The sequence below is a fragment of the Oenanthe melanoleuca genome, chromosome 2, assembly GCF_029582105.1.
Source record: "Oenanthe melanoleuca isolate GR-GAL-2019-014 chromosome 2, OMel1.0, whole genome shotgun sequence".
NCBI lineage: Eukaryota > Metazoa > Chordata > Aves > Passeriformes > Muscicapidae > Oenanthe > Oenanthe melanoleuca.
Window position 1 is genome coordinate 32,556,813 of NC_079335.1, and position 24,963 is coordinate 32,581,775.

General features: G+C 40.3%; 1 protein-coding gene across 1 annotated transcript in view; it reads left to right on the forward strand.

Moving 5' to 3' along the window:
- Positions 1-7,017, forward strand: part of EYA1 (EYA transcriptional coactivator and phosphatase 1) — a 155,145-nt gene extending 148,128 nt beyond the window's left edge. The window contains exon 19 of the mRNA XM_056485623.1: positions 4,773-7,017. Within this exon, the coding sequence (XP_056341598.1) occupies positions 4,773-4,853 (81 nt within the window). The 3' untranslated portion in view covers positions 4,854-7,017. The remainder of the gene's footprint in view (positions 1-4,772) is intronic.
- Positions 7,018-24,963: the final 17,946 nt, after the last annotated feature.

A 24,963-nucleotide genomic window follows, 5' to 3' on the forward strand; every position in this document is an offset into this window, starting at 1 on the left:
GCAGAGAGAAACCAGTGTGAAAGTCCAAAGGGTGCTCCAGAGCTGCTGGCACCAGTGGTGGTGCCATGTGGGTCAGAGCCACCTCCTCTGAGTGCCACCGCAGTGACACCGCTGTTCTCAGTATAAGGTTCTGGGGGCTTCTGCCAGACACTCCATTGTCTCAGCATTTTCATTTGCTTTGCTTTGTTCTGTGTTTTGGCTTTGGAGGTTGTTTTGTTTTGTTTTGTTTTGTTTTGTTTTGTTTTGTTTTGTTTTGTTTTGTTTTGTTTTGTTTTGTTTTGTTGCGTTTTGTTTTGTTGCGTTTCATTTTGTTTTGTTTTGCTTCTTGCTCATTTTTCGCCTTTGCTTTTGGGAAATACTAATAAGACATTTGGAAAATACTATTAAGACAGAAAAACCCCAACTCCTGAGTTTTTCTGCTTAGGAGAATTCTCCAAAGGATTTCTAATTTGTGAGAAGAGACAAAGGCTCCCCTGCACTGAGGAGCTGGATTTTACATCAGGTGATTCGGGAGAGCCTAGGCAAATGGCCTTCTCCTTTGTCTCCAAAATGGTCATGCTGCCTTGGAGGAAAAATCATAAATCTTCGTGGAGCAATAAATAGAATATAAATGGGTATCCAATATGCCACTGCTTTTAAGCTCACAGTCACACTGTGCTGGTCAGGTTTGGGGTAGGAAGTAAAGACGGCCGCTTAGCAAATCTGGCAGGAATACAACAAAAATACCGTGAAAGATGACAAAAACTGATGAGTTTTCTATTCAAATCCATCACAGATCTCAGGAGTAAGTTTTTTGTATAAATATATATTCATTTAGGGGAAGGAGGGTAGAGGATCGTCTGCACTTTTTGGTGTTGCTATCAAAAAATGGATTTGTTTTGCATATGTATTAATAGTAACACTATTTTGTGGAGTACAACAGCTAAATTTTTGCACATTTAGTGGGTACATGCTGAAAATAAAATTACCTCCATTTCAGAAATAAAATAGCTTAATATCTTAGGTTATTCAATAATAGTCTACTTATTAGGCTTATTAAATTTCATTTTATTATGCTTTTTTTACATCAAAATTTTCCACCATATTTAATTTCAAAATGTCATCAAAATCAAACCATTTAAAAGTTCATAGATTTTTTTATTACTAAGTATCATCTGCCAAACAATTAATGATTTTAAAAAGACAAAAGCTTCGTATTTACTGGGAAGATGTTGAAACCGTAGACTTGGAGTTCCATTAGATACTAATGCATCCAGTTTCACCACCTATTTATTAGTGGTTAGCATTTGTCATCCCTTCTCCCACAGCAGCAAATGCAAGATTAGCATTTCTTGCTTGGCTCAGAATAGAAGTGTTCTGCATGACATGCATGTGCTAAGTGTTGGCAGGGATGGCTTTTTAAAGGCAATATTTCGTATATATGTATGCACAAAGGATCTCTTGCTCTCTCAAATGGTCTCAAGTCATTTGGGAAGAGAAAATGTTCTTCCATCTCATGGGTGTGTTGCCACTTTTGACATGGCTGAATAGTTGTGAATCAACAGTGCATGTTAATACAGTAATAATATATAAGGTTTTGTATGATAATTTTGTTATGTTAAATATTTTAGTTTCATACAATCATTTATTATCTTAAATGGGGCGAAAATTAGTGTACATGCCTCATGAAAACACTTGCATATATATGAACACATATGTGTGAGGCTTTATATATACACATAAACATACAGATATATATAGATCTGTATCAGGTTTGTTTCCCCTTCTCACAGCTCTGAAGGCTGTACTGTAGGGTCAGACTGATAGAAATCTGAATTGGCAACCTTCAGCCCACGTCTGGGGCATCAGTGCAGATTCCAGCCCCATGCAGCCACCACGTTCCTGGCATGCTTTATTTCTTGGGAGTGTGCAGCTGGCCTTTAGACCTACATGAAGGAGAACTGAAAATAATTATAATCCTGAGATTAACACAACCTCTTTTTTTTCATGAGACTCTCTATTGTCATTCCAGACCTCACTGCTGTAACTGTGTGGAGTAAATACAGGTATACTCCTTTCACAGACAGACATATATAAAGCAGAGGACACTTAGCTGAATTCGAGATAGAACTATATAGTCAAAATAATGACTGCTTACAGTTTTGGTTTAAAATCTGAGCATCAACAGCTGACCCATAAACTGGGTAATCCAAAACTCGATATTGCACATGGGCATCTAGCAAGAGGTGCTGTAATTTGATTTAGTAGAAGCTAAACCTTCTGTTAAATCAATCAGAGTCTTTAACTGCTCTATCTGCCTGGTGTGTGTATGATCTGTGATGCTGAGGTTGTTACTAGGGAAGCAGTATAAAGCAGGAGCTGCATGAAGTGGGAGCTGGAAGCCAAGAATTTATTCCTATAGTTCTCCCTATTCATTGGTTTGCTGCATGACCTTGGAGGGCATCCATGTCATTGACTCTGGGCTTCTGCAGAGACACTTTGCAAAGGCAAGTGTCCACCAAAGTCCTTGCCACACACATCATAGGTGTGCTATTTACACCTCCCTGACCCAGTGGCTAAAGCAGACCTGCTGCCAAGCTGACTGAGAGGGGAGCAGGGAGATGTGGCTGGCTGTCAGGGAGAGCAGCTGTGTCCCACCTGGCAGGGTTTGAGAGGGAGGAGAGAAGCTACAACCTCACACGAAAAGGAGGCAGCACTGCTGAGCATAACCAGCCTGTGCAGTCATCTGGCAAGCACAGCATGGACCTGCTGCAAGCATGAACCTGTGACTCTTTGTCCTTGATGTAGTACCCCATTACATATTTCAAATTCTGCCAGAAAGATCTTGCAGCCTAAGTTAGAGATAGGTGCACAGAAGCTTTTTCCAAGTCCAGAGAATGGCATGACTAGTAATTTTTATTTTGTATTGCTTTTGGTTCATTTCCTGAACATGATGCAGGAAGTTCATCTTTAGGAAATCTGTGAGTTGGAAAGCAGCAGTGTCTGGTCTGACAGAGCCAAGAGGGTAGGCAGCCTGTATAATGTAACAGGGGAGACCCTGGGACATGGAGCTGTAACTGAGTGAGCTAACTACAGCTGGTGGAGCATAGAGACAGGACAGTGGAATCCAGATTGAAGATGTAGGAAAAAAAAATGTTGTAGTGTTTAACATTTCCTTCTTAAGGAAAAGATCTATCTATAAAAGTGTTTTGCTTAAAAATGCTCAAAAAATCATATGCTTTTTTTTTTTCAAAATTTGTCTCTGAATTTTGTTTGGTTTGTTCTCTCCATTGTCAGCATTGCTCATGAATTTATCTTCAGGCTGAGATTCAGTCAGCTGTTTCTCAAGGCTTTCTAACACTAGAGCAAAGCAAAGCAGAACAGAAACTGTCCAATGGTGTTTTCTTGGGGGTCATTTTGTTTTCTTCCTGAAGAAATGCCTTTGTTCTAGAAGCTAGGCACACTCTGAATGTGAGCATGTTTTGATGCATCCATATTGCATCTTCATTCAGATCAAGAGTGTTATATCAAAGAGGATGTGATAGGCTGAGTGTTGAGGTGTTTGCCTTCTGAGGCAGGTATAAAAAGTGCAATAAATGTGCAGCTGGAAAAAGTGAGTTTGACATTGTTTTCAAAATCTTTTTCTAACTTAAAATTTGAGATGACCAGAATGAAAAAAGGAGAGCAGAATAAAGGTAACAGAGGAGATGGAGTTCTGCCACTGATTTCAGTGGAATTAGGAATTGACTCAGGAGCTGCTGAAGTAGGATGATGAAAGCCTCTTTGAGAAACCAGAGGTAAAATGTTTGGGGAACTTAGAAGCTAATGTGATAATAAATTGCTTGTGGTTTGCCTCCTAAAGATGCCAGGACATAAACTGACCCCATGAAAAGGTGGACACAATCATGTTAGCCTCCAGAATATTGTTGAATTGAAACTATTTTCCCATTGGATTTATAGAATAATTTCTGGACATAAGCTGATGGTTATCTTTTTTTTTCTTTTAATTTACTCAAAAATTCTTGTTGACATTATCATCCCTAGTTTCAAGTATAAAGGTAGTTCTTAATCAGATTTTTACCCTTCATGAATGAGGTAATCTCTGTTTTTTCCTGGGATTTGTGCTTTTAGTTCATTCAGGTTCTTTGCAAAAGTATGCTCCAGACAGATTTTATTGCAACTAATAGGAAAAAACATGTATTTATTTTAATGTCTCATATGGAAAAAATGTTTTAAGATCAGTGTTAGCAATGACCAATGTTATACAAGCCACTGGGATAGAAATCTTTTCAAAGTGATCTGAGCAACACATGAGTTATTCTGAATCACCATTTCTCTGTTCTTAATTCATCTGCCAGGAGTACTTTTTTACAAGGAGCAAACACATTTTGATAGTAAACATCACTTTCACTTTCTTTTCTTACTGTTCCCTTCCTCAAACTACCCACATGCTTCATGTGTATGTTATATGGTTTATTTTTTTTCCAGAAGTAATATTTTCTTCTGCAACGTTCTGAAATCTGTTTTTCATATAAAGAGATTAGAAGCCCTTCCCTTCCTTGTGATCTCCTGATGTGTTTGCTGTAGTTCCTGTTGTAAATAGATTTGCTGTTATTGAGATTTATGTTTAGGGGGTGGGTCAGAGAAACCAGACATAAACATGAAGGACTCAAGGTTTTAAGAGCTCTTTTTCTCTCCCCCAAGTGTTCTCTTATCCCTGTGGAAGACAAAGGGTGGGTCTAAATACCAGAATGCTTGGGGTTATTTTTACATGTTGTCTGTGCTGTTCACAGCATGCTATGCCATTTTGGAGGATCTCGAGCCACTCTGACCTTATGGCCCTTCACCATGCTTTGGAACTGGAGTACTTGTAGCAGCTTAGCAGCACTTTCAAACCTCAGAGCCTCCTTCTGCCCGTGGATGAGATGCCTGTGTCTTGTGTCAGCATTGGACTACAGAACTCTGTGATTTCAACATGTTGACGTACAGCTGCAATTGGTCTTAACCCTTGCCCTTTCAGTAAATGGAGGAGCATGTCCTTTTCTTCAGAACAGCTGTTGGCTCCAGTACTGCGAGTCCAACGAAAATAAGCCATGCGAGTCTTTGAACAACTCACCTTTACCATATTCGCTACCAAAAAGGAATGGAGAAGGAAAAATAAAATGGAAAAAAAAAAAAACCAAAAAAAGAAAAGAAAAGGAAATAAGAGGTTCATACCTGTGAAGAAAAGAAAAAGTACCTGCAAATGCTTTGTAGTTTTTAGCCTCTTCAATGTGACACACACCATTTCTTCAACAGCAAACTTGATTGCACAATGAAGACTGAGATTTTACAAAATACCAGTGGAGTAATTTTCTTATAAAGAAGGTTTACGTTTTGGTTTCTCATACCCAGGGTACTCTGTACATCTTTACTTATTTATGAACAGACTATATTTTGACATCATATAACTGAGGATATGTATAATAGGATTAAAGGCTATTATAAGCCTTTGCCTTATGGTACAGCAACTACTTTTGATTTTAGCACATTACAGAGTAGTTTAAAATATGTCTAATTTAAACTAATAGGTACATCACTGAGACAATCATGTACAGGAAGAATTTTTTGTGTAAATTTGTAATAATGAATGATTCTTTTACATATTGTTAAGGTAAATGCTATTGAAAGATAGTAATGCCTTGTCGGTGAAGAATGAGGCCACGTGTGCACAAACTAGTGCAGTGCCTTATCAATGTGTTGGGTATAAATATGTAGATAATGGATTTTTTTTAGATAAATTTGTCAAGACCAAAAGCATGGATGTCAAGTGTCAATAGGAATTGGGTTTTGTTCTCAGCTGTTCCTCTGCCATTTTCTTTTCTCACCCACTCTGATTATGCAAAGATTGATTTTGTGTTTCCCCCCCCACCCCAGTCAAAGCAAATACAGATAAAACGCAAGTGAAGAGGAGGGCTTTATTGTCTTTTTGTTTCCTCTTTTAAATTTAACATATTAGCCCTTTTTTAGAAAATTTAAAAAATTAATTAGGAGAGTCATTCCATAAAGAAATAGAGAAAGAACACAAATATATTTTAAGATGTAACTTAAACTGGAACCTTGGTACCAAATAGCTTTTGTCTCATTAAAAAATGAAGGAAACTATCATCACTAATATTTTTAGAAATTAGAAATGATAATATTTTGGAGAAATTAAACAAGAATGCTCATATACTTTTAAGTTTTTTTAATCCTCTTCCACCAGGAGTCAGATTTTCCTAAGATATAGTATCCATTGCCGGCAATGGAAATGCTGAAATGGTTATCACCAAGGAGTTAAAATTTGCTTTTGTCTGTACTAACTTAAAGGACAAACCTAGACTGTGTCTGTGTGTGACTTGTGACTATTCTGATCTTGAAGGCTGTGAGCTATTTGGTTAAATAAATTGTTAGTCTGACTTTTTGGCTTGAATTTTACCAATTCCCTTTACCCAGTTAAATATCTTATTAAAAAGAAGCCTCACCTTTGCTGGTTAATTTTCTGGTTTTTCTTCTTTCTTTTTTTTTAAAAACCACCAGCCACAAAACAGCTACCTGCAAAGCTGCAGAGCACCAATGTAGCTACAAATCAACTCTCTTCACTATTGGAGGAATCACATTGCTGCTAGAATAAAATATTTGTGGATTGCTTTAGTACCATCAGAGAGGTTTTTATCCTACCAAGACTTGCACATGTGCTTTGCTTTACCCAGTATGAGTGCTGCAACTTGTGCAGTACTCACATACATACATAAAGCACACTGTGGATAGTTTTTAGAATTGAGACTATAATTAGCCTTTTTTTTCCTCAAGCAAAGTAGACAGTGATGGGGGGGTTTGGTTGTCTTTTTTTTTTTTTTTCCTTTGGCTCTTTTCAATTTTTAGTCACTCGCGAAGTGAAAAAAATTATGAAGTTTTTCTGGGCCTTATTGTACAAAAAGTGTGTTGTGTCCACAATTGTGTACAGAATTTTTCTTCATTAATTTTGTTTTAAATTAATAAAATTGATTTGTGAACGTATTAAACAATTGTCTTGCATGCAGTTCTGTGATATTTCTGCCCTCTGGGTTGGGAATGAGGAGACATCTCTCATCTCTTTGCTGTCCCAAGACACTGAAGTTGTTCACTTCTAGTGCCCAGCTGAAATGTTGAATAGGTTAAAGAATACTTGCATCTAGTTTGCAGAAGGCTGTTAGATGAGCAGCTAGAGATGAGCAGTCAGGGTAGAATAAGACCTTGGTATCCTGGAAATGTGTGATTCACAGCAAATACCTGAACTCCATGGTGCCTCTGTCATCCAAAGCAATCCATGTGCTGAATGGATGAGTCTGCCATTCAGGCATCTCACTCAGGGCTACAAGTCCCATCTTCTGAGGTTTTAGAGGCCTGAACATCTGGCAGTTCAGTACTGGCATTTAACTTTTCCAAGCATGGAGCAGGGCTGTCCTTTGGGAAGAGTGGCAGTGACCACCCTTTTATAGCAGACACTCTTTGTACACACCTGGTCTGGTGAAGATCCCTCTTTGCTTCTCTGCTGATCAGTGAGAGCCTTGACTGCCAGCTGGTCATTCCTTATGCTCACTTTCTGGTCTAGTGAGCCCTAACAAATGGAAGCAAAACCAAGACCAGACAAGGACCTGCTTCTACATACTTGGCACCACCATGGAAGTTGCATGCTCAGAGTTGAATTATATGTTTTCAGCACAGCACCAATGATGCTGGAAATTAATCTGATGAAGTAAGCAGTTCATCATAAATTCTTCCTGAAGTTATTGTCTTTCTTTCTGAGCAATTAAATACTCAGAAAAATAATTATTTTTAACGAGCATCATATGAACCCTTCTTAAAATCTTGTAAGAAGGCAAGGAGTCCTATAGAGTGAAAGAGATCATGTAGGCAGCTTATAAACTTGGGCTCCACTTTTTGAAACATGTCAGTACTGCTTGAAGTTGCAATTTCTTAGATGCTCACTGATAAAAATGTTATGCTTACTGATGAAAGTGTTCAGTTAAAATGGTTTTCATTCTAAGAGTAATACACATGTAATTTTGATGTAGTGCCAAGAGAGTGAAATTAAAGATAGTAATTATTATTTTTATTATTTATGTCTTTCATGACTGGAATGCATGCTCAGTGAGTGGTACCTTTGTCTCAAAAATGCTTGCAATGCAAGCCAATAAAATATTGTTAGAAATTATTTTCTGCCTTTTCCTTCAGTTTTCTGCTTCCCTCAGTGTTGAATTCTGCCCTGCAACATGAGTAGAGGATGGATATCAAGAGACACATTTCTTTGTGTCATATGCCAAGGGAGAGGCACAGCCCTGTCCCAATTTTCCTGTTCTGTATCAATGACAAGGCTGCACAGCTGCCACTTTTGCCATTCTCTGTTAGCCAGGGGCTGGCAGTACCAAAGCTGTCCAGCTCTCTTGTGCAGGCAAAGGGCTAGAAGAAAATGGGAAAATCCAGGGGAAACCAGTCATCTCCCAGGTTGGAAAAAAACATAGAGAAGAGGTGTGAGGGTTACAAGGCTGCAACAGCAAAGGGGATCTGTAGGCAGGCAGGAAAGGTCGCTGAGTGGAGCACCCAGTACTGCTAGCTGGGCCCCAGCAGCTGCTCAGGGTTATGCCCAGGAATTCCATGGGACAAGGGACCAGTGAGAAGCCCCACAGTCTCTTGCCTGCCCTATCCCACCAACTTCACAGTGTGGGTAGCAGGTTGGCCACAGGATCGTGGACAAGAGCACACAACTCAATATAGGCTTCAGGGGAGGATGGTGTAAACCAAGGGGGGCTGGTTGCTGTCCCTCTTCTGCCTCCTCCTGAAACTCTTGCCCTGTCCCCATTACCTCTGTACAGCTGGCATGCACCTCCATGTGCCAGAAAGGGCACAGCAAAGATGGAAATCCCTGGAGTACATCCTGAATTCCCTCCACAGCCTATTAAATGTGTGAAGTTATCTGTAATATTTCTGTGCACATATACAAACATACATATACATATACATATACATATACATATACATATACATATACATATACATACATACATATAGATATATAGGTAGATACACAAATATAGATAGACATTTTGTTGCCAAGCTTTGTTATGATAGCAAAATTTAAATGGTTTATCATTGAACCTGTTGCCTAAGTGACTTTATGCAAATGGTTTGCAACAGAAAATGCCCCTTATTCTCATTCTCCAGCACAGCTATGAAAGATAAATAAAGTTCTTACATTTGGCTACTCAAACCATCCTTCTTTGTAACTGTCAGAATTTCAGTTTGTGTGAGTATAAATAAACTTTCACGTTCTGATACCAGGGATTTTTGTTGTTGTTGTTTTTTGCTATTCTATGTTGCCATTTCTGGTTTTTAAGTGGCTGTTTGTTCCTGCTAATGGTAATAGAATAACAGCAGAAGAAAAACAAAATATTTGGATTTATCTAAAGCTAAATGCAGGTATGCCAGCTCTCATGGAAGCCACATGATGTTGCCAGCTAACATGGAAGTCAGATGTAGGTACAAGTGTGCTACCAGAGATCTGCCTTCCCATTGCTTCACCAGCCCTGGTCAGAGTTTATGGAAAGAGGTATTTGTGGCTTGGGTTTTGTTTCTCACCCTCACTTAGAAATGTTTTGCATATACTGATCTCTACTTCTTCCTGAAGGGCTGACCTTTGACATTGCTATTTCCATTCTTATGCACAGGTGCATTGTTTTCTAAAGAGGGAGTTAAATCATTTGCAAAGGAAGCCCCAGTCTGATTCATTTTATTCATTGCCAAGTCATGTCAAATTTGACATGGAAGTTGAGTGAGACCTAGGTATCACATTAAGTTAAATAGCTAAGACTGCAGTGATAGACAGTATAGTGCAGACAAGGTGAAAAGTAGTTAGAAATAAAAAGAGAAAACATAAACTGATTTGAAAAATACAGGATAATAAATCCAGGAGAAAATAGGCAAAGCAAGGAGTGAAGAAGAATACTGAGTTGTCCAGAACAGAGAAAATTATCTTTAAGAAGGCAAATTAATTTCTTGGCTCTGCCACAGAATAACCCAGGAGTTGTTAGGACTCAGGCTCAGCAAAGCTAGCTGTCACTGTGGCTGGCCACCAGCAGGACATCCAGGGCTTCAGCTGGTCATGCATGCTCTCCATGAGAACTGGGAGCCTCATGAGGAGCTCTGGAGACAGCTACTGGCACCAGAACTATGCACAAAATCCTGCCCTTACCAGGAGCTTGGACACTGCATCTTGCCCCCTGACTGATGGCTGGAATCCTTCCCTGTGCAGGACAGGAGGTTGCCCATGCTGAGGAACGTGGCAGGGGCTGTCTGTGTCCTGTGCAGCATCTGCTGCTCACTCTCTGCACAAGCTTCATGGTCAGTGACCACAGGACACAGTGCACAGGATACAGGTGACTTCAAGCCAAGTCTGTTTTCAGCCCTGTCCAGAGCTATGTGGGAGGCTGCCTGCTGTTAATGCCCTTGGAGATCTGGAGGAGTTCCGTGGAGCGGAAGAAAAGAGAAGAGCAAATGTGCAGGCTCTCAGTGAAGCACACAAGGATGATGTTTGCAGAGCAAAACCACTTTGCCTCTCTGTAGCTGCTTAATGCAAAGTACAGAAAGTCCTGGGAACTGGCACATAAATCAGGGCTTATATCTCTGAGGCATGTGCTCACACCATCAAATCCAGCAATGCCCTTAGCTATCCTCAGAAAAATCCACTGGGTGGACTGAATACCTGTTTTCCTTCCTCTTGTGGTTTCAGTCCAGCAGGTCACTAAGCCCTATGCAGCCACTCACTCACTTCCCTCATATTTGGATGTGGGAGAAAACTGGAAGAGTGAAGGTCAGGAAGTTTATTGGTTGAGATGAAGATAGTTTAATAGGTGAAGCCAAAACTCTGCACACAAGTGAGACATAACAAGAACTTAATTCACAATTTCATGAACAGACAGATATTCAGGCAACTCCAGGAAAGCAGAGCTCCATCACACATAATGGTGACTTGAGAAAACATCACTCCAAATATCCCCCCTCTTCCTTCTTCATTCCCCATCTCTACATGCTGAGCATGATGCCATATGGTGTGAAATGTCCCTTTGGTCAGTTGGGGTCAGCTGTCCCAGCAATGGGGTGTCCCCTCCCAACTCCTTGGCACCCCCAGCTGCTCACTGGTGGAGTGGGGTGGAGTGAGGCACAGAAAAGGCCTTGACTCTGTCCAAGCAGTGCTTAGCAGTAACTAAAACATCCCTGAATTGCCAACACTGTTTTCAGCATAAATCCAAAACACAGTCTCATACAAGCTACTGTGAAGAAAATTAACTCTATCCCAGCCAAAACCAGCAAAACACCTCTCCAGAGTAAACAAGTGCAGTTCTCAGTACCAAGACAAGCAACTGAACAGAAACAAAACCATTACATTCCCCTTTACCTCAAGAAATGTTATAATTCCAGAAGGGATTATTAACTTTGCATTAAATTCATGTTCCAGCTCCTAAATCTATCTGTGCAGTCTTTATTTATATGTGACTCACTTAAAATTCAGTAGAGCATCTGTGTCATAGATATCAGAGGTCTACTTACATGCCATTTGGTATTTGTCACTAATCTGGGGTCACAGAGGGTCAGCTCAGTAATATTTCCACTACACAGCAGGTAAATCCTCTCAGACTGCTCCTGATACGTTCTTATAAAATGAGAGTTTGGAATTCAATTTGAACCATACAGATTTATACCTGTTAAGAGCCTTCCTGGAGCCCTTTTGTTTTAAGACAGAAAGTTTTTAAAGGAGTGCTGGAACAAAAAAAAAAAAAAATCTAAACTATATACTTAGTTATCTAGATGACAAGGAAAGCTCAGCAAAATAAAATGAAGAAGGTTGCAATATCCCTTTTAAACAACAGTTATGAGGCAGAAATTTCAGTTCTTATGAACTCCTTTTGATATTTCCATAGTCCAGCTGAAATCCACCATTCTGTAAGCTTTTTGTCCAGAATTTCTCAAATACTTGCTCTTATGCCACCTGTTCCTCTTTCTATTGCTCCAGTAGATGTGTGAACCAGATCTGAAGATTCTGCTGATTGTCTTCGGGCATTTCCCTGCAGAAGAACCAGATCATGCAAAGGGTGTGCTGAGAATCACAGAACCACTAGGTTGGAAAGAGACCTTCAAGATTATTGCATCCAACCCATGCCCTAACACCTCAAATAAACCATGGCACCAAGTGCCACATCCAGTCTTTTCTTAAACACATGCAGGGATGGTGACTCCACCACCTCCCAAGGCAGACGATTCCAGTACTTTTTTACTCTTTCTGTAAAAACTTCTTCCTAATATCCAGCCTATATTTCCCTTTGTGCAGCTTGAGACTGTGTCCTTTGGTTCTCTCAGTTGCTGCCTGGGGAAGGACACCAACCCCCACCTGACCACAGCCACCTTTCAGGGAGTTGTGGAGAGTGATAAGGTCACCTCTGAGTCTCCTTTTCTCCAGGCTGAACACCCCCAGCAAGGTAACAGAGACAATGTTAGTACCTCTTGGGAGTGAAGGTGCCCTTGTTACTTTTGGCTGTTCCTGCTTAACACAGGCAACAGGTGTGGGTTAAATGAAAATTGAAAAATTCAGCTTCTGAATAATTTTTTTTATTATTTTCTTTCTTACAGACAAGCTGAATTTAAATTCCTTGAAGTCAAGGACTACATTTCATCAAAACCTGAACAGAAACTATCTGTTAAAAATTCCAGACATTGGGTTGCCCATTGGTTTCAATTAAATTATGGGCAACTGTGCAGATCTGTAACTGTAGAAGACCTTTAAAGCTTACTGGCCTTTTTGCTTAATATTTGCACTTTTTTTCAATAGGAATTCAATAGGAATAGGAGAAAGACAAACCTGATGAGTGCTATGGCAGCCTGAAGCCAGAGCTTTGACTGGAGACTTTTATTTAGTTCTTGAATCATATTTTGCTTGGAAATGTGGTTTGGTGTTTAACCTCCTTCCTGCTAAGCAGTCCAAGTCATGATCTGGAACACTGGGTGATGAGAGAAGATACTGATCTCATGCTTCTATTTTTTTCTCTTTCTTTTCTTTTTGGTTTTTTGTTTTACATATTTTCTCCCACATTTGTCTGTGAAGAACCTTGTTCTATGACTTTGTTCTTGCCATTCTAACTTCATCCTAATCCATGCACTATCCTCTTCCATATTTCATGATACTCCAATGTTTTAAACATTGACATCTGAGACAGAAGCTATTTAACACTTCCATAATAGTATGTAATGCATTTCCTTCTCTTCTGAGACAGAGAGTACTGCACCTGAAATTTGGAGAAAAAGTTACAGTTTGGATACTAATATTTTCCACAGTCTTCTAATTACTCTTTCATCTGTACCAAATATAGACTGATGTTCAAACCTTTTGTAGGTCTCTGGCAGGATTTTGAATGGTTATGTTGTCTCTGGTCAGGTTTCTAAAACCATTCTAGTAATTTTGAAAACATGCTGGCAAAAGGAGCCTGTTCCACAAGGCACTTGGTTTAGTTCTTAGACAGTGGCTTTCTGGTGAATATTTGTGGTATCATTCTCAAGTGTGGAAGTACATGGGATTTCTAAACCCTCAGTTTCCTGGTGGGAATAATTCTGGACAGATGGTTTTACTATCCAGATGACAAACTAATTGCCAGCAATTTTGTGGAAATAAAAATCTTATTTGAAATTATGACCTAATTGTTATGTAAAAGAAGAATAGACCATTGTAAGTGCTTCATTGTGTAACATTAATCTGAATATGAGCTAAGAATTCTGCCTTCAAATCAGTCTGTTAATTACACTTCCTTAGACTTGTGGGTTGACATTCTGTTCATTCAGAAGCCTAAAGTATAGGGAGATTTTGGCTCTCATAAATGGAAAAAAAATAATTTAATCCACTCCTTTCTAAGTGGAAATGGAAAGTAGACCCCCTTCAAACATACTTTGAATCAAAATGAGGGACAGCTGCAGTCTGAGGTTAAATCCCATTATTTCCACAATTCAGTAGAGGTTGAGATTTGGATTTTGGCCTTTAGGTTTACTAATTCACCTAAACAACCAAATGAAATGAAGAGAGTAACTAAGAAAGAAAAGATAAGTAAGATGTGGTATTTTTGTGTCAGAACTGGCACATGAATATGCTGAGACACATGTAACAAGTGTTCCCCAGACCTCTAACCTGTGCATTTCATTCCCTGTCACTTGGATTTCACTTCTAGCATAAACTGTGGTCAGTATCACTGTGGATAGGAGGAGCCCCCAAATGGGCCCAGGGCCACCATGTGTCCTGCCCACCCATCATCAGATACTCTGTTTTGATTCCATGTTTATGCAGAAATTGGTATCTTAGCTATCCATCACCTGCTGTTCTGTTATAACAGTCAGGTGACAGCATGAATGGAGCACCAGAGCAGCAGCAGGTGTTTCTGTGCCCATGGTCTTTTGATATTATGGAATAGCAATTCCCTGTGTCCACAGTTGTAGTAGTAATGCTCCAAGAACATGAAATGGCAGAGCTCTGTCTTGTTGTCACGGCATATTATCTCTTTTACACAGGTTGGATTCCTATCAATTAAATTAGAATCAAGTCACTGAGTCACATGTCAGGTCCTCATGTCTCATTCATTTTATATCTTCACTTGAAGGAGAATTTTCTGTTTTGTCTTCATGTTCAGTGATTCCCAAAGGCAGCCTGGGTAAAATATCATGTGTTTATGTCTATGGATAGAAGAAAGGCTTTGTTTTAAATTCATTACAATACTTCTTAACAACAGCATGCAAAATTTAAGCCTGTCTACAGATACAATGCCAGGAAGAAACAACTGCATTGAGTTTATAAATAAAATTAATCATCAATTCTCCAAACCATAGATTAAGTGTGATGTTTGTGATATAGCCTATTAAAAGAATATAGAAAATAGAGCCAGAGCAGTCTGACTCTAACCAACTCTGATATCCTTATATGTTCTTATAAATCTACAGTGGTTTATAGTTTTCTTTGCTTCAAAGAGAAAGGCAGACAAATATAAGTGAAAGACACTGCTATGATTTGAAACTACACTACAACTTTTGTTGAATCTGGACAACTGTGTCATTTATTTATCCACCAGCACTGATGTTCAGTTCTGCCAGAACTCCCCAAATCTTCAAGTCTGTAGCACAGACAGTAAATCTAAATGAACCATGTTTTAGTAACACTAATCAGGACAGCTGCAAAACACCAAAGACACAAAAAACAAATAGGATAATGGTGAAAGCCTCTGCCCACAAATCTAACTTGTGGTGTCTGCTGTTTTGCCACAGCATTTAAGCTTGCCAGATGCTGTCTGCATCAGCCTGCAAACATTCTACTATTCCTGCATTTTAGAGTAGTTGAGGATGCCTGGTGTATAACATCCATTCTGGATCTTTAGAAATACAAGGCTAAGCCAGGCTAGGCTAGGCTAGGCTAGGCTAAAAGGCAGGTTGAATAACATAACTGATGGAAAAACATCAATTGTTACTTGTCTCCCAGAAACTAAAAGTCTGAGAGAAAGGATCAGCCTAGCTAGGAGATGTTCTTTGGCTTGAAGAGCATTTGCATGCCATGCCAGCATCTGTGGTTCATTGCAGAGTGCATGTTGGCTGAAATATCCTGTCATAATTTGGCTGGGGTTTAATAACTAACCCTGGAAAGAGCAGCAAGCAGTGCTCCATGGCAGGAGCAGCCAAGCTGGTCCAACAGCAGTACAGCCATGTGTGACCCTCCTCTGAATTGGGGATCACTCACACCTCTGCTGCTCTTGCAGGGACAGCTGAGCCCATTTTAACACCAGAACCAAAATACTGAACCCCGTGCAGAGTTGTACAGCATGTGCATCCCCTGGATGATGCCTAGGAAAGTAAAGTATGAATACAGCCAGCAGGAAAAAGCCCTTATCCTTAACAATTCTTGTCCTCCAGTACCCCTCGTGGAAATGCATTTCCCAGTTTGAGCTGGTATCTTGTGGATCAACAGCAGTGCAAGTACAGCTCCAGTACCCAGGACAGCCAGACTGTATCCTGTGATCTCCCCATGCTATGTAAGTGACATATTGACTGTGTCTGAAGTATCTTACCTCTTAGTAAGGAAAACATCATATGTAGACCAGTGCTGGGACAATGGGAAGATTACAGATGTGAGGTAGTGTGTATTCTCCAACATACAAAAAGGTCAAATGGCTTTGGTGATGTCCATATTTTATTGTATGTGCATTTTCATTTTAGCTTGTAGTATTATTCTAATTCGATTTTTTAAAATTTCTTTACTCCCCACAGATCCCAGTGGGTCAAAGAGATGTCTCAGAGGCAGTCCAACTTCTTGATGTTTCAGAGGCAGTCCAGCTTCTACTGAATTTCTGTGTCCCTTCAGAGGGTACCACTGTGGTCCAACTCTGGCTTTCCAGGTGGTGTGTAGGCTGCAATAGGAGGTAGGGAAAATGGTCATCCTTGTTGCCCACACAACAAAAATGGATGGAGATGACATTTCCTGTTCTCCCACCCCTCTAAATTCAAGGCTGTTGGCCCTGCAGGGAAGGAGGAACCTCATCTCTTGTTGAATTTGGAAGTGTCTGGAGGAGAAAACTTCCTACAAGCAAAGCTCCTAACTCCACTTCTCTCCTGACCATGGCTCCCATGCTGGCTACAGTCAAGGTGTGTAACAGATAAATACAGACCAGCAGCCTTTCACATTTGAACTGGAATTGAATCCTAGAGCTACTGTGCCAGCTGAATGGTAAAGGTCTTGTGAAAGGTTTATTTTTTCTGAAGGGAATTATCTGAGTGTGGGGGAGGAGGAAGAAATAGTTTTATAGAAAAAGCTGCTTCAAATCCACTATTATTAGACCAGTTCTAATGCCACTTTTCTCTCTCCCTTATTAAATGGAATTCTCAGCTCTTCATGAGCCTCTTTTTCTTCCTCCTTTTTTTAAGCCTGGTAGGCTACCCGGTAATTGAGATGTCTGGACAAGGACTTGGGGAGTTTATTTTGTTTTCCTCAGTGTCTGTTTTTTAAAAACTGTGAGGATAAATGAAAGGAAGTCTTGACAATATGAGCATTTGATTAAACAGCTGTTAAAAAGAGTGTGTGAACACTTTTCTGTGGTATTTGTTCTAAAATATCGAGCAAGTCAGTTACTTCTAAAGTTGTAAAATGAGTCTTAGTGACACATCTCAGCAAGAATTAATGCTTGGCAAGTTCACCTGAAAAATTTTAAAATTTTTAATAGGAATTCATCCATTAAAGAAATGTGAACCTTTAAGGACCTGCCAGGCACTGACAGGGACTGCCATGATCTCCATGACCAAAAAGGTTTTTCCCTGTACTAGCTGATCTTTGTGTGTCCAAGGAGATTCCACCTGTGGCAGTCTGACCCCAGATGGATGCCAGGTACCCACCAAACATGTTCTATCACTCCCCTCCACGGCAGGAGAGAAAAAATATTACAAAAGGTTCATGAGTTGAGATAAGGACAGGGAAAGATCACTCACTGATTACCATCATGGGAAAACAGACACGACTTGTGGATATTAATTGAATTTATTATCAAACAGAATCAGAGTAGGAGAAGAAAAACAAATCTTTAAAATCTTCTCCCTACCCCTCACTTTCTTCTGGGCTTTGCCTCCTTGAGATGGGGAGCAGGGGTCATGGTGCATTCATCACACACAGTTTCTGCTGCTGCTGCTCAGGGAGAGGAGTCCTTCCCTTGCTCCAGAGTGGGTCCTTCCCCCAGGAGATAGTTCCTCATGAGCTTCTCCAGCCTGATCCATCCCACAGGCAGCAGTTCTCCATGAGCTGCTCCAGTGTGAGTCCTTTCCCACAGGATGCAGTCTGTAAAGAACAGGTTGTCACAGGGTCACAACTTCTACCAGGGAATTTTCTCCTCTCTCCAAAGGTTTGCAAGTCACTGCCAGGAGCTGCTCCAGTGTGGGCCTCCCATGGGGTCACAGCCTTCTTTTGAGCATCCATCTGCTCTGGTGTGGGCTGCAGGTGAATATCTGATCCCCCATCACCTTCATGTGCTGCAGGGGCAGAGCTGCTTCACCATGGCCATCACCATGGGCTGCAGAGCAATCCCAGCTCTGGTGCCTGGAGCACCTCCTGCCCCTCCTGCACTCACCTTGGTGTCTGCAGAGCAGTTTCTCTCACATATTCCCTCTTCTTTCCTCTCTGAGCACAATTACATCTGCACAATAACTTTTCTTGCTTCTTAAATATGTTACCTCAGAGGCATTACCACCATCTCTGACTGACTCAGCTCAGGCCAGCCACACATCCATCCTGGGGAGCCAGATGGGGAACCATCCTCTGCCAGATCCTGGGGAACCTTCAGGCAGCTCCTCACAGAAGGCACTCCTGTAGCAGCCCTCTCTGCTTGCCATGTTAACCTAATACACCACCACAACAGAAAAACTAAGGAAAAGATCTAGAAATCTTCTCTCTCATGATTTTATTGTCAGTATTTTTGTGGGGGCACTCCAGCCTGGGTCTTTAAGGAGGTTGGGATGACAATACCTGTCTCACTCAGGGTGATGTCATTCCTGTCCTAATTTAGGATAATACAATGAAGGCCACAGGTAATAAATTGCCAAGAAGAATATGCTCAGGCTGTGAGCCAAAAAGACTTTTTTTGAGGTTTTCTTTGCCTGTTGAAGGATAAATTTGGAGCAGAACTGTAATATGGAAGAACCATTCTAGCTTTTCTGTGGTTAATCCAATTGTCTAATGCCTATTCTGCCTGTGCAATTTCTGATCTTATTGGTTTAAATCCTACTTTACATTTGATTTTTTGATATGGGATATTCCATCAGTATTGCTGTCTATTTTTTTGTTGCCCACATGTTGTGAGCACAAGCACTTCTGCTCACAGTAGAACTTAATTCTACTGCTATCCACAGTTGTCAGTTTAAACAAAACATCTCTTATGCCAGGTGATATTTTGCATTCCCACCTCCCCACCTGCTCCACATGCTTACAGTCACACATCTGTAGTGATGACACTTCTCCACCCAAGCTCTCACCCATGCCAGGTGCTGCTTTCCTACCTCCTTCCTCCTTTCAAAGCATTCCCAAGCAGAAAGGGAGTTGTGTTGCTCCTCCCAGTGTGTTGATTGTGGCATACTTTTTGTTTTGGAAAGCATCTTGTTGAGGAAAATAATTCCAGCTATTTTCATTCATGATCAGAAATTGCTGATTTTTAGGAGGAAAGCACATAAATCAAGTGGAAGTTGCTAAAAGTGTTTTATTCTTATCAGCGTGGAGTAAGAAAATTTGAGTTCTGATATTTGCAGAACATGGCTTTCCTGGGTTAAAATACACATTTACCTCTGCTACTGGTTTAGAAATGCTTTAGGAATACACAAAGGATTTTTAAAAATAAAAGCATGGTGCCTCAGGGAGTACTGCTAGTTTAAATAACACATGAAAGTATTTATGAGCCTTTTTTTATGAGGTGGTCAAAGCAAAGACCATCCAGCATGTAACATAAGACTGGCTAAAGAAGAAAGATTTTTCAAAACCACATTGGAGAATTAAGCATGAATGGAATTTTATTTCAGTCTTTATTGCTTATTTGAATTAATGAGGTTTTCAGGTGTGGTCTAAATGATAATACAGATCAAGGTGAGTTGCCAGAGCTGGACTCTAGTTTATTATTCAAAGAATACTACTGACTAATTTCGATGTAATCCTAAATAGACAAGAAGTTTAATGAAAGTAAATTTTTAAAAACTTTGAAACACTTTAAGGGGCAATGGGACTGCATTGCCTCATTAATTAGAAATGGAGACTAATATTTCTGAATTGTCCCAGCTACCTCCACTGCAGATCTGCCAGTATCTATCCAATGTGTCCAATCACAGGGAAGTGCAGAATAAAGATCATTGTCTCTTAAAATAGGTTGGGCAATACCAGCTTAGTAGTTCTTGCTACATTTCTGTAGAGTTATTTTCTGTAGAGTTACTGAGGTTTTTCCTACTGCAGGGAGAAGCTACAGTCCATCCCCATGTCAAGAGATCACTTCCAGGTCTAATTCCTAAGACTGGCCCATCTCCTAAATCCTGGCCCATTTCCTGGGGCTCCTAGGAGGATTTTAAGTACTACAACTCAAAACTGGTCTCACACTCTTTCCTTCCCCTTTGTACACACCCATTCACACTCTGGTTCCAAGTCTTGTCTTTCTGTTCCTAACTTTCCTATCTCCCCATAAGCCTCAGAGGCAGAAGATGGCTTTCAGTCAATCCCAGGTATTTTCTGTTTGCCAGACCAGGGTACCTACTGACCAAATGCACCAATCTCAGTAAAGTGAGCTTTATTCTTCTTGGGTTGTACCTCACAAACCAGGGAGAATCCACTGACTTCATATTATTCATTAATTCTGTGTTAGGCTTCATGGCAACTGTGCAAATACTTAAAGGATTTGCAGAAGTAAAGGAGGATGAGGGAAATTTTTGAATAGGTATTCTTGTGTTTCAGCCTTAACTATGCAGGTACATATTTAGCTAATTAAGGCAGTTATTTGAAATAACTTTTGCAATTACTGTGCTAGTAAGTAGGGAAGAACTGAACAAAATTGATTACAATGAGACTATCCTTAATTGCTTAAAGTAAAACATGGACACAAAACCTCAATTTTTCAAGAACAAACTTTATCAGAAACAAAATGAGAGCTTCTAGCATGCTGTTTGTGTGACTTCTTTGTGAATCAGTTTGGTGAACTGATCTGGTTGCAAAATGAGCTAAAAATATTTTTGACTGTATTTTGCTTTGGGTCTTTTGGGGGTTTTGTTGTTCTCTTTGTAACTGGGGGAATTTCTCTTAAGTTGGTATCACTGCTGCCCATTTTGTAATATCAAACCACAGCCTCCTACAGGAAATGTAAATAAATCCCAGTGGCATGGAAGTTCAATAACCTTAAACCATTTTACACCTAAATGAGAGCATCTGTGGAAGGGATTAGCATGCTGTAATTTGTGCAGTACTTCCCACCTTGAGCTGGTTTGCCTTAACTTTCCTGTGTCTGTCTAGGCAGATAAGCAAGGATGGGAAGAGCCTGGGCTGCACAGCTTCAGTCACTTCATGGAATGACTCCATAGATCTGAGTGTTTGAAAGGGATGCTGCACAGAAACTCCTTGATTTTGGTGCAGGAGCTTCAAGAAATGGACTCAGATCATTCACAGCAGTGCTGTAGCTGAGCAGGTCTTTCAGTGATTTATCATTAGTGATGAGGACAGTCCGTCTGTCCTGGTAACAGTTGTCTCTGAAAAGCATGTTGTTGGCTGTGGTAATGGAGATTAAAAGCATCTTAAAATGAAACAGCTGCAATCTCTCAGTTGTTATTCATTAACATTTCATTGTTCAATCTGCTTTATTGATTTTCATAGTGCATAAAATACACAAAATGTGCAGAAAATTTGATACCGAATGAAAGAGAAATAGAGAGAAAAAATCATGTGGTGTGAGGAACAGCTAGAGTGAAACAGGAAGACTGAAATGAGTTGGGCATTAATTCGCTGAAGGAAGTGGACTAAGCTGCCACCTTTCCTTCAAAAAGGTTGGAAAAGAGCTATGAAGTTCCTCTGTGGAAGTGTGTAAAAGAAATGACAGCAACCTCTCCAAACAGGACACCAGCCTGTGCCTCTACTCAAAGGGGTGTAAGATCATGCTCTAAAATGTTAATGTATTTGGCCAAAACCGAAGTTGTCTCCCACTGCTTAATACTACCTGGGTTTAGGAACACAGGGCTTGCAGCCAGAGACAACTGCATGCAAGCTATCTGACTCCATCATCAATTTCTCCTCTTAAAGAGAATAACCTTCAAGCCTCCCATTTTTTGGCAAAGCTAATCAAGCTGAAAAGGGTAACAACATAATCTGCATGAACAGTACAAACTGTGCCTGGTGGTCAGGGAGCCAAAGTGGCATTATCCAAATCCCAGGGAGGCCAGTGGGTTGACTCTGATTTCACCCAAAGTGTGCCTTGGGCCAAGTCCAGCAGTAGCCCATGTATCATCTCAGCCCATATTGCTTCCCTCAGAGGGTACCCATTGTCTTCCCTTTAAGTGCTTTCAAAACACTTTGCAGCACTCTGATAACAAAGATGTTACCCTGTCACTGTGCTGCTAGTTGAAGACAGAGAAGATGCTTTATGACCCTGAAGCACTTCTTCCTGTCAAGGACCACTCCTGCTTCACAAAGTGGGGCTGTCTCCAGTGCTGCCTTTGTCCCTGACAGCATCAGGGCCCTGAACATGTGCAGCCAACATGTGCCCTGACAGGGATGGGAGCATCTAAGGCAAATCTCGTGAAGTTCCATAATGTGATTCCCAGGCCATTTTGTCTTCCCTTGGATGCATGCACAACAAAGCCATAATGGGATTCTCAGTATGCCTGGGCTCACTGCCATATGAACAGCAGTTGCATCCTGGCAGAGGAATAGTCTAGCCCTGGGCATTCCTTCCCTGTAGTCTGGGAGCATTTCAGGTCTGGCACCTCCCTGCAATTGGTCCGGGAATAGGGTTTGACTAGGTGACCCATGCTGAACACTTGACATTCTCATTAAAGCACATGGCTTTTTCTGTAGCCATGCAGTGAGTCTGCAATACAGACTGTCAGCTTTGCTCTGTGGCAGCCAAACACTGACCTTCTTCTGTTTCATTCTCCTAAAGCCTCTTTTCCTGTGATGTTCATTTGCATTGCTGAGTAGTCCAAGCATATTTAGACTACTATCTGTCCCTCTCTAGGCTACAACAAGCACTTATCTGGCACTATAAATGTAGAGATGATAATAACAGAGCTGTCTCTGAGTGTTCATTTGAGCACACCTCGTAAACCCAAGGGAAAGGCTAAATGCAGTGACATATTTCATTAAAAGACAACTGATGTTTTATTTAACTCAATAATTAAAAGTTTTACAAAAATCACCTCAGGGTGGTTTTTTAATAGCTTGGTTTCAACTTATTGCCCAAGTCTACATTGCCCAAGTCAATATGATAATTGTCCAAGAGAATAATTTTAATATAAGTAATAAAGGTTCTTACAGATTCAGATTTGTTTCCCTCAAGACAATGAAAAATGTTTCTATAGAGATTATGATGACTGTATCAATTAATCCATCATTCTGTGCACAAACTATAGAAGGCTCCCAAATGATTTGAGTAGACAATTTACTGCAGCAGGTCAGTGATGGTATGGAGCTATTAAACAATGGTATTCAGCTGGCTTAGCTCCCATTCAGTTAATATTCTTGCCTGTTAAAAGGACAGTATATTGCTTAAAGTAGAATGTGTAAAGAAAAGAGATTCTGGCTGCTCAGTTGCCAGAGTTGCCTTTGGTTTTGTTTTTTTAATTTATTATTTTTTTATTAACTGAAGACTTTTAGAGAGACACAAGAAAAGAAGTTAGCAGGGCAATGTCTTGGGAGCAGTTAATTAGTATGAACATGATATGAAAGAGGGATTAAACTTCCCCTTTGTCTTGGTGAAATGGATTCTAGCTCCTTCATGGTCTATTCCCAGTCTGATGCAGAAGCTTGACAGCTCTTCTCATGAACTAAGAGATATAAAATATATTCTCATGCTGCCACTCTAACTTCTGGTATCAACTCTCCCAGTCTTAACTTTTTTCCCTTCCATGCTGTTGTCATCTAGATGAAAAAGTCTCCTAAGAGCTTTGTGACAAATCACTTCTCCTCTCTGTCTTCATAATGGAAGAACTAGTTGTAATGTTTGGGCTAATTTCTTTTATACATGACACAGTTACCTTGCAAACTTTGTGATGCTAGAAGATGTTAGTCATCCTGACAGGTGTTTGCTATGCCAACACAGTCTCAGCATTAAGCATGGGGAGTTTCTCCTAATCAGCATCAGCACAGGTTTAATGGATTAACTCAAACCATGTTGATGAGTTTTGAAGTTCATCTGGGTTCATTTGCCCTGGGTGGCCTGCACAGTGTGGAGCTGGAGGCTCAGAGAAGGTCCAGTGAGCTGGCAATGGAGAAATGAGGACAGCTAGGTCTGCAGGTACTCTAGTTTGATCTGGCAGAATGCATCATTCTGTGTCCCAGACTTTCTTCACAAGCAAAACATGATCCTTTTAGCATTTTGTGTCTTGCCTTGTACATACTTAAAAAAGGCTGAAAAGATATTTGAAAGGCAGGAATTTTATGTAAGTGTGTGGGTTTCACCTGGCAGCAGTACCTTACACCATTATTGACCAGCTAAGACCTTGGGGCTCTCTGTTTTAGGCATGTGTATAATGCTATACATATGTGAGTGTTGCAGTATAAAGTAGAACAATCGTGATCTTAGTGAAGCATGAATGAGAATTGTTACAGAATTACCATAATCGTGTTTATAGTAGAAGGTATAAATGGTACCATGAGGCTGATTAAAGCTAAAGAGCTACTTCTCCTGCTCACTGATTACAATTAGCTCTTCACTGAATTGCTTGCCAAAGAATGCCATTAAAATACAGTCAATTGATCTTACAGGCTGTATTGTTTGTGTGTTTTAAATGCACAGCTCAAGATTTTCACATGGGGAACTACACATGTTCTGACCACAGGTACAGTGAGTTGAATGGAATAATCTACCTGCAGCTGCAGGAATAGCTGGGACTTTGTACATGCTGCTACCTCACACATTTGCAAGCTCTCAGAAGCTTTTGAAAGTCCAAATCTATCAGCTATTTCTCTAGCTTGTGGGTAAGTCTCCATCAGTCTGCTTTAACATTTAGGTATATCATAGGATTACATTTCAGGAATTTGAGGGGTAGGAATAATTTCTGTTTCCCTAAGGGCCACCAATTGAATACGTGATCTGGGTGTTCAGTTTCCCAAAGTCTATACACTACTCATGGTAAGTTTTAAGACACTGTGCTTGTATTTGTTCAGTCATTATTTTCAGTGAAAGGGCAGAATCT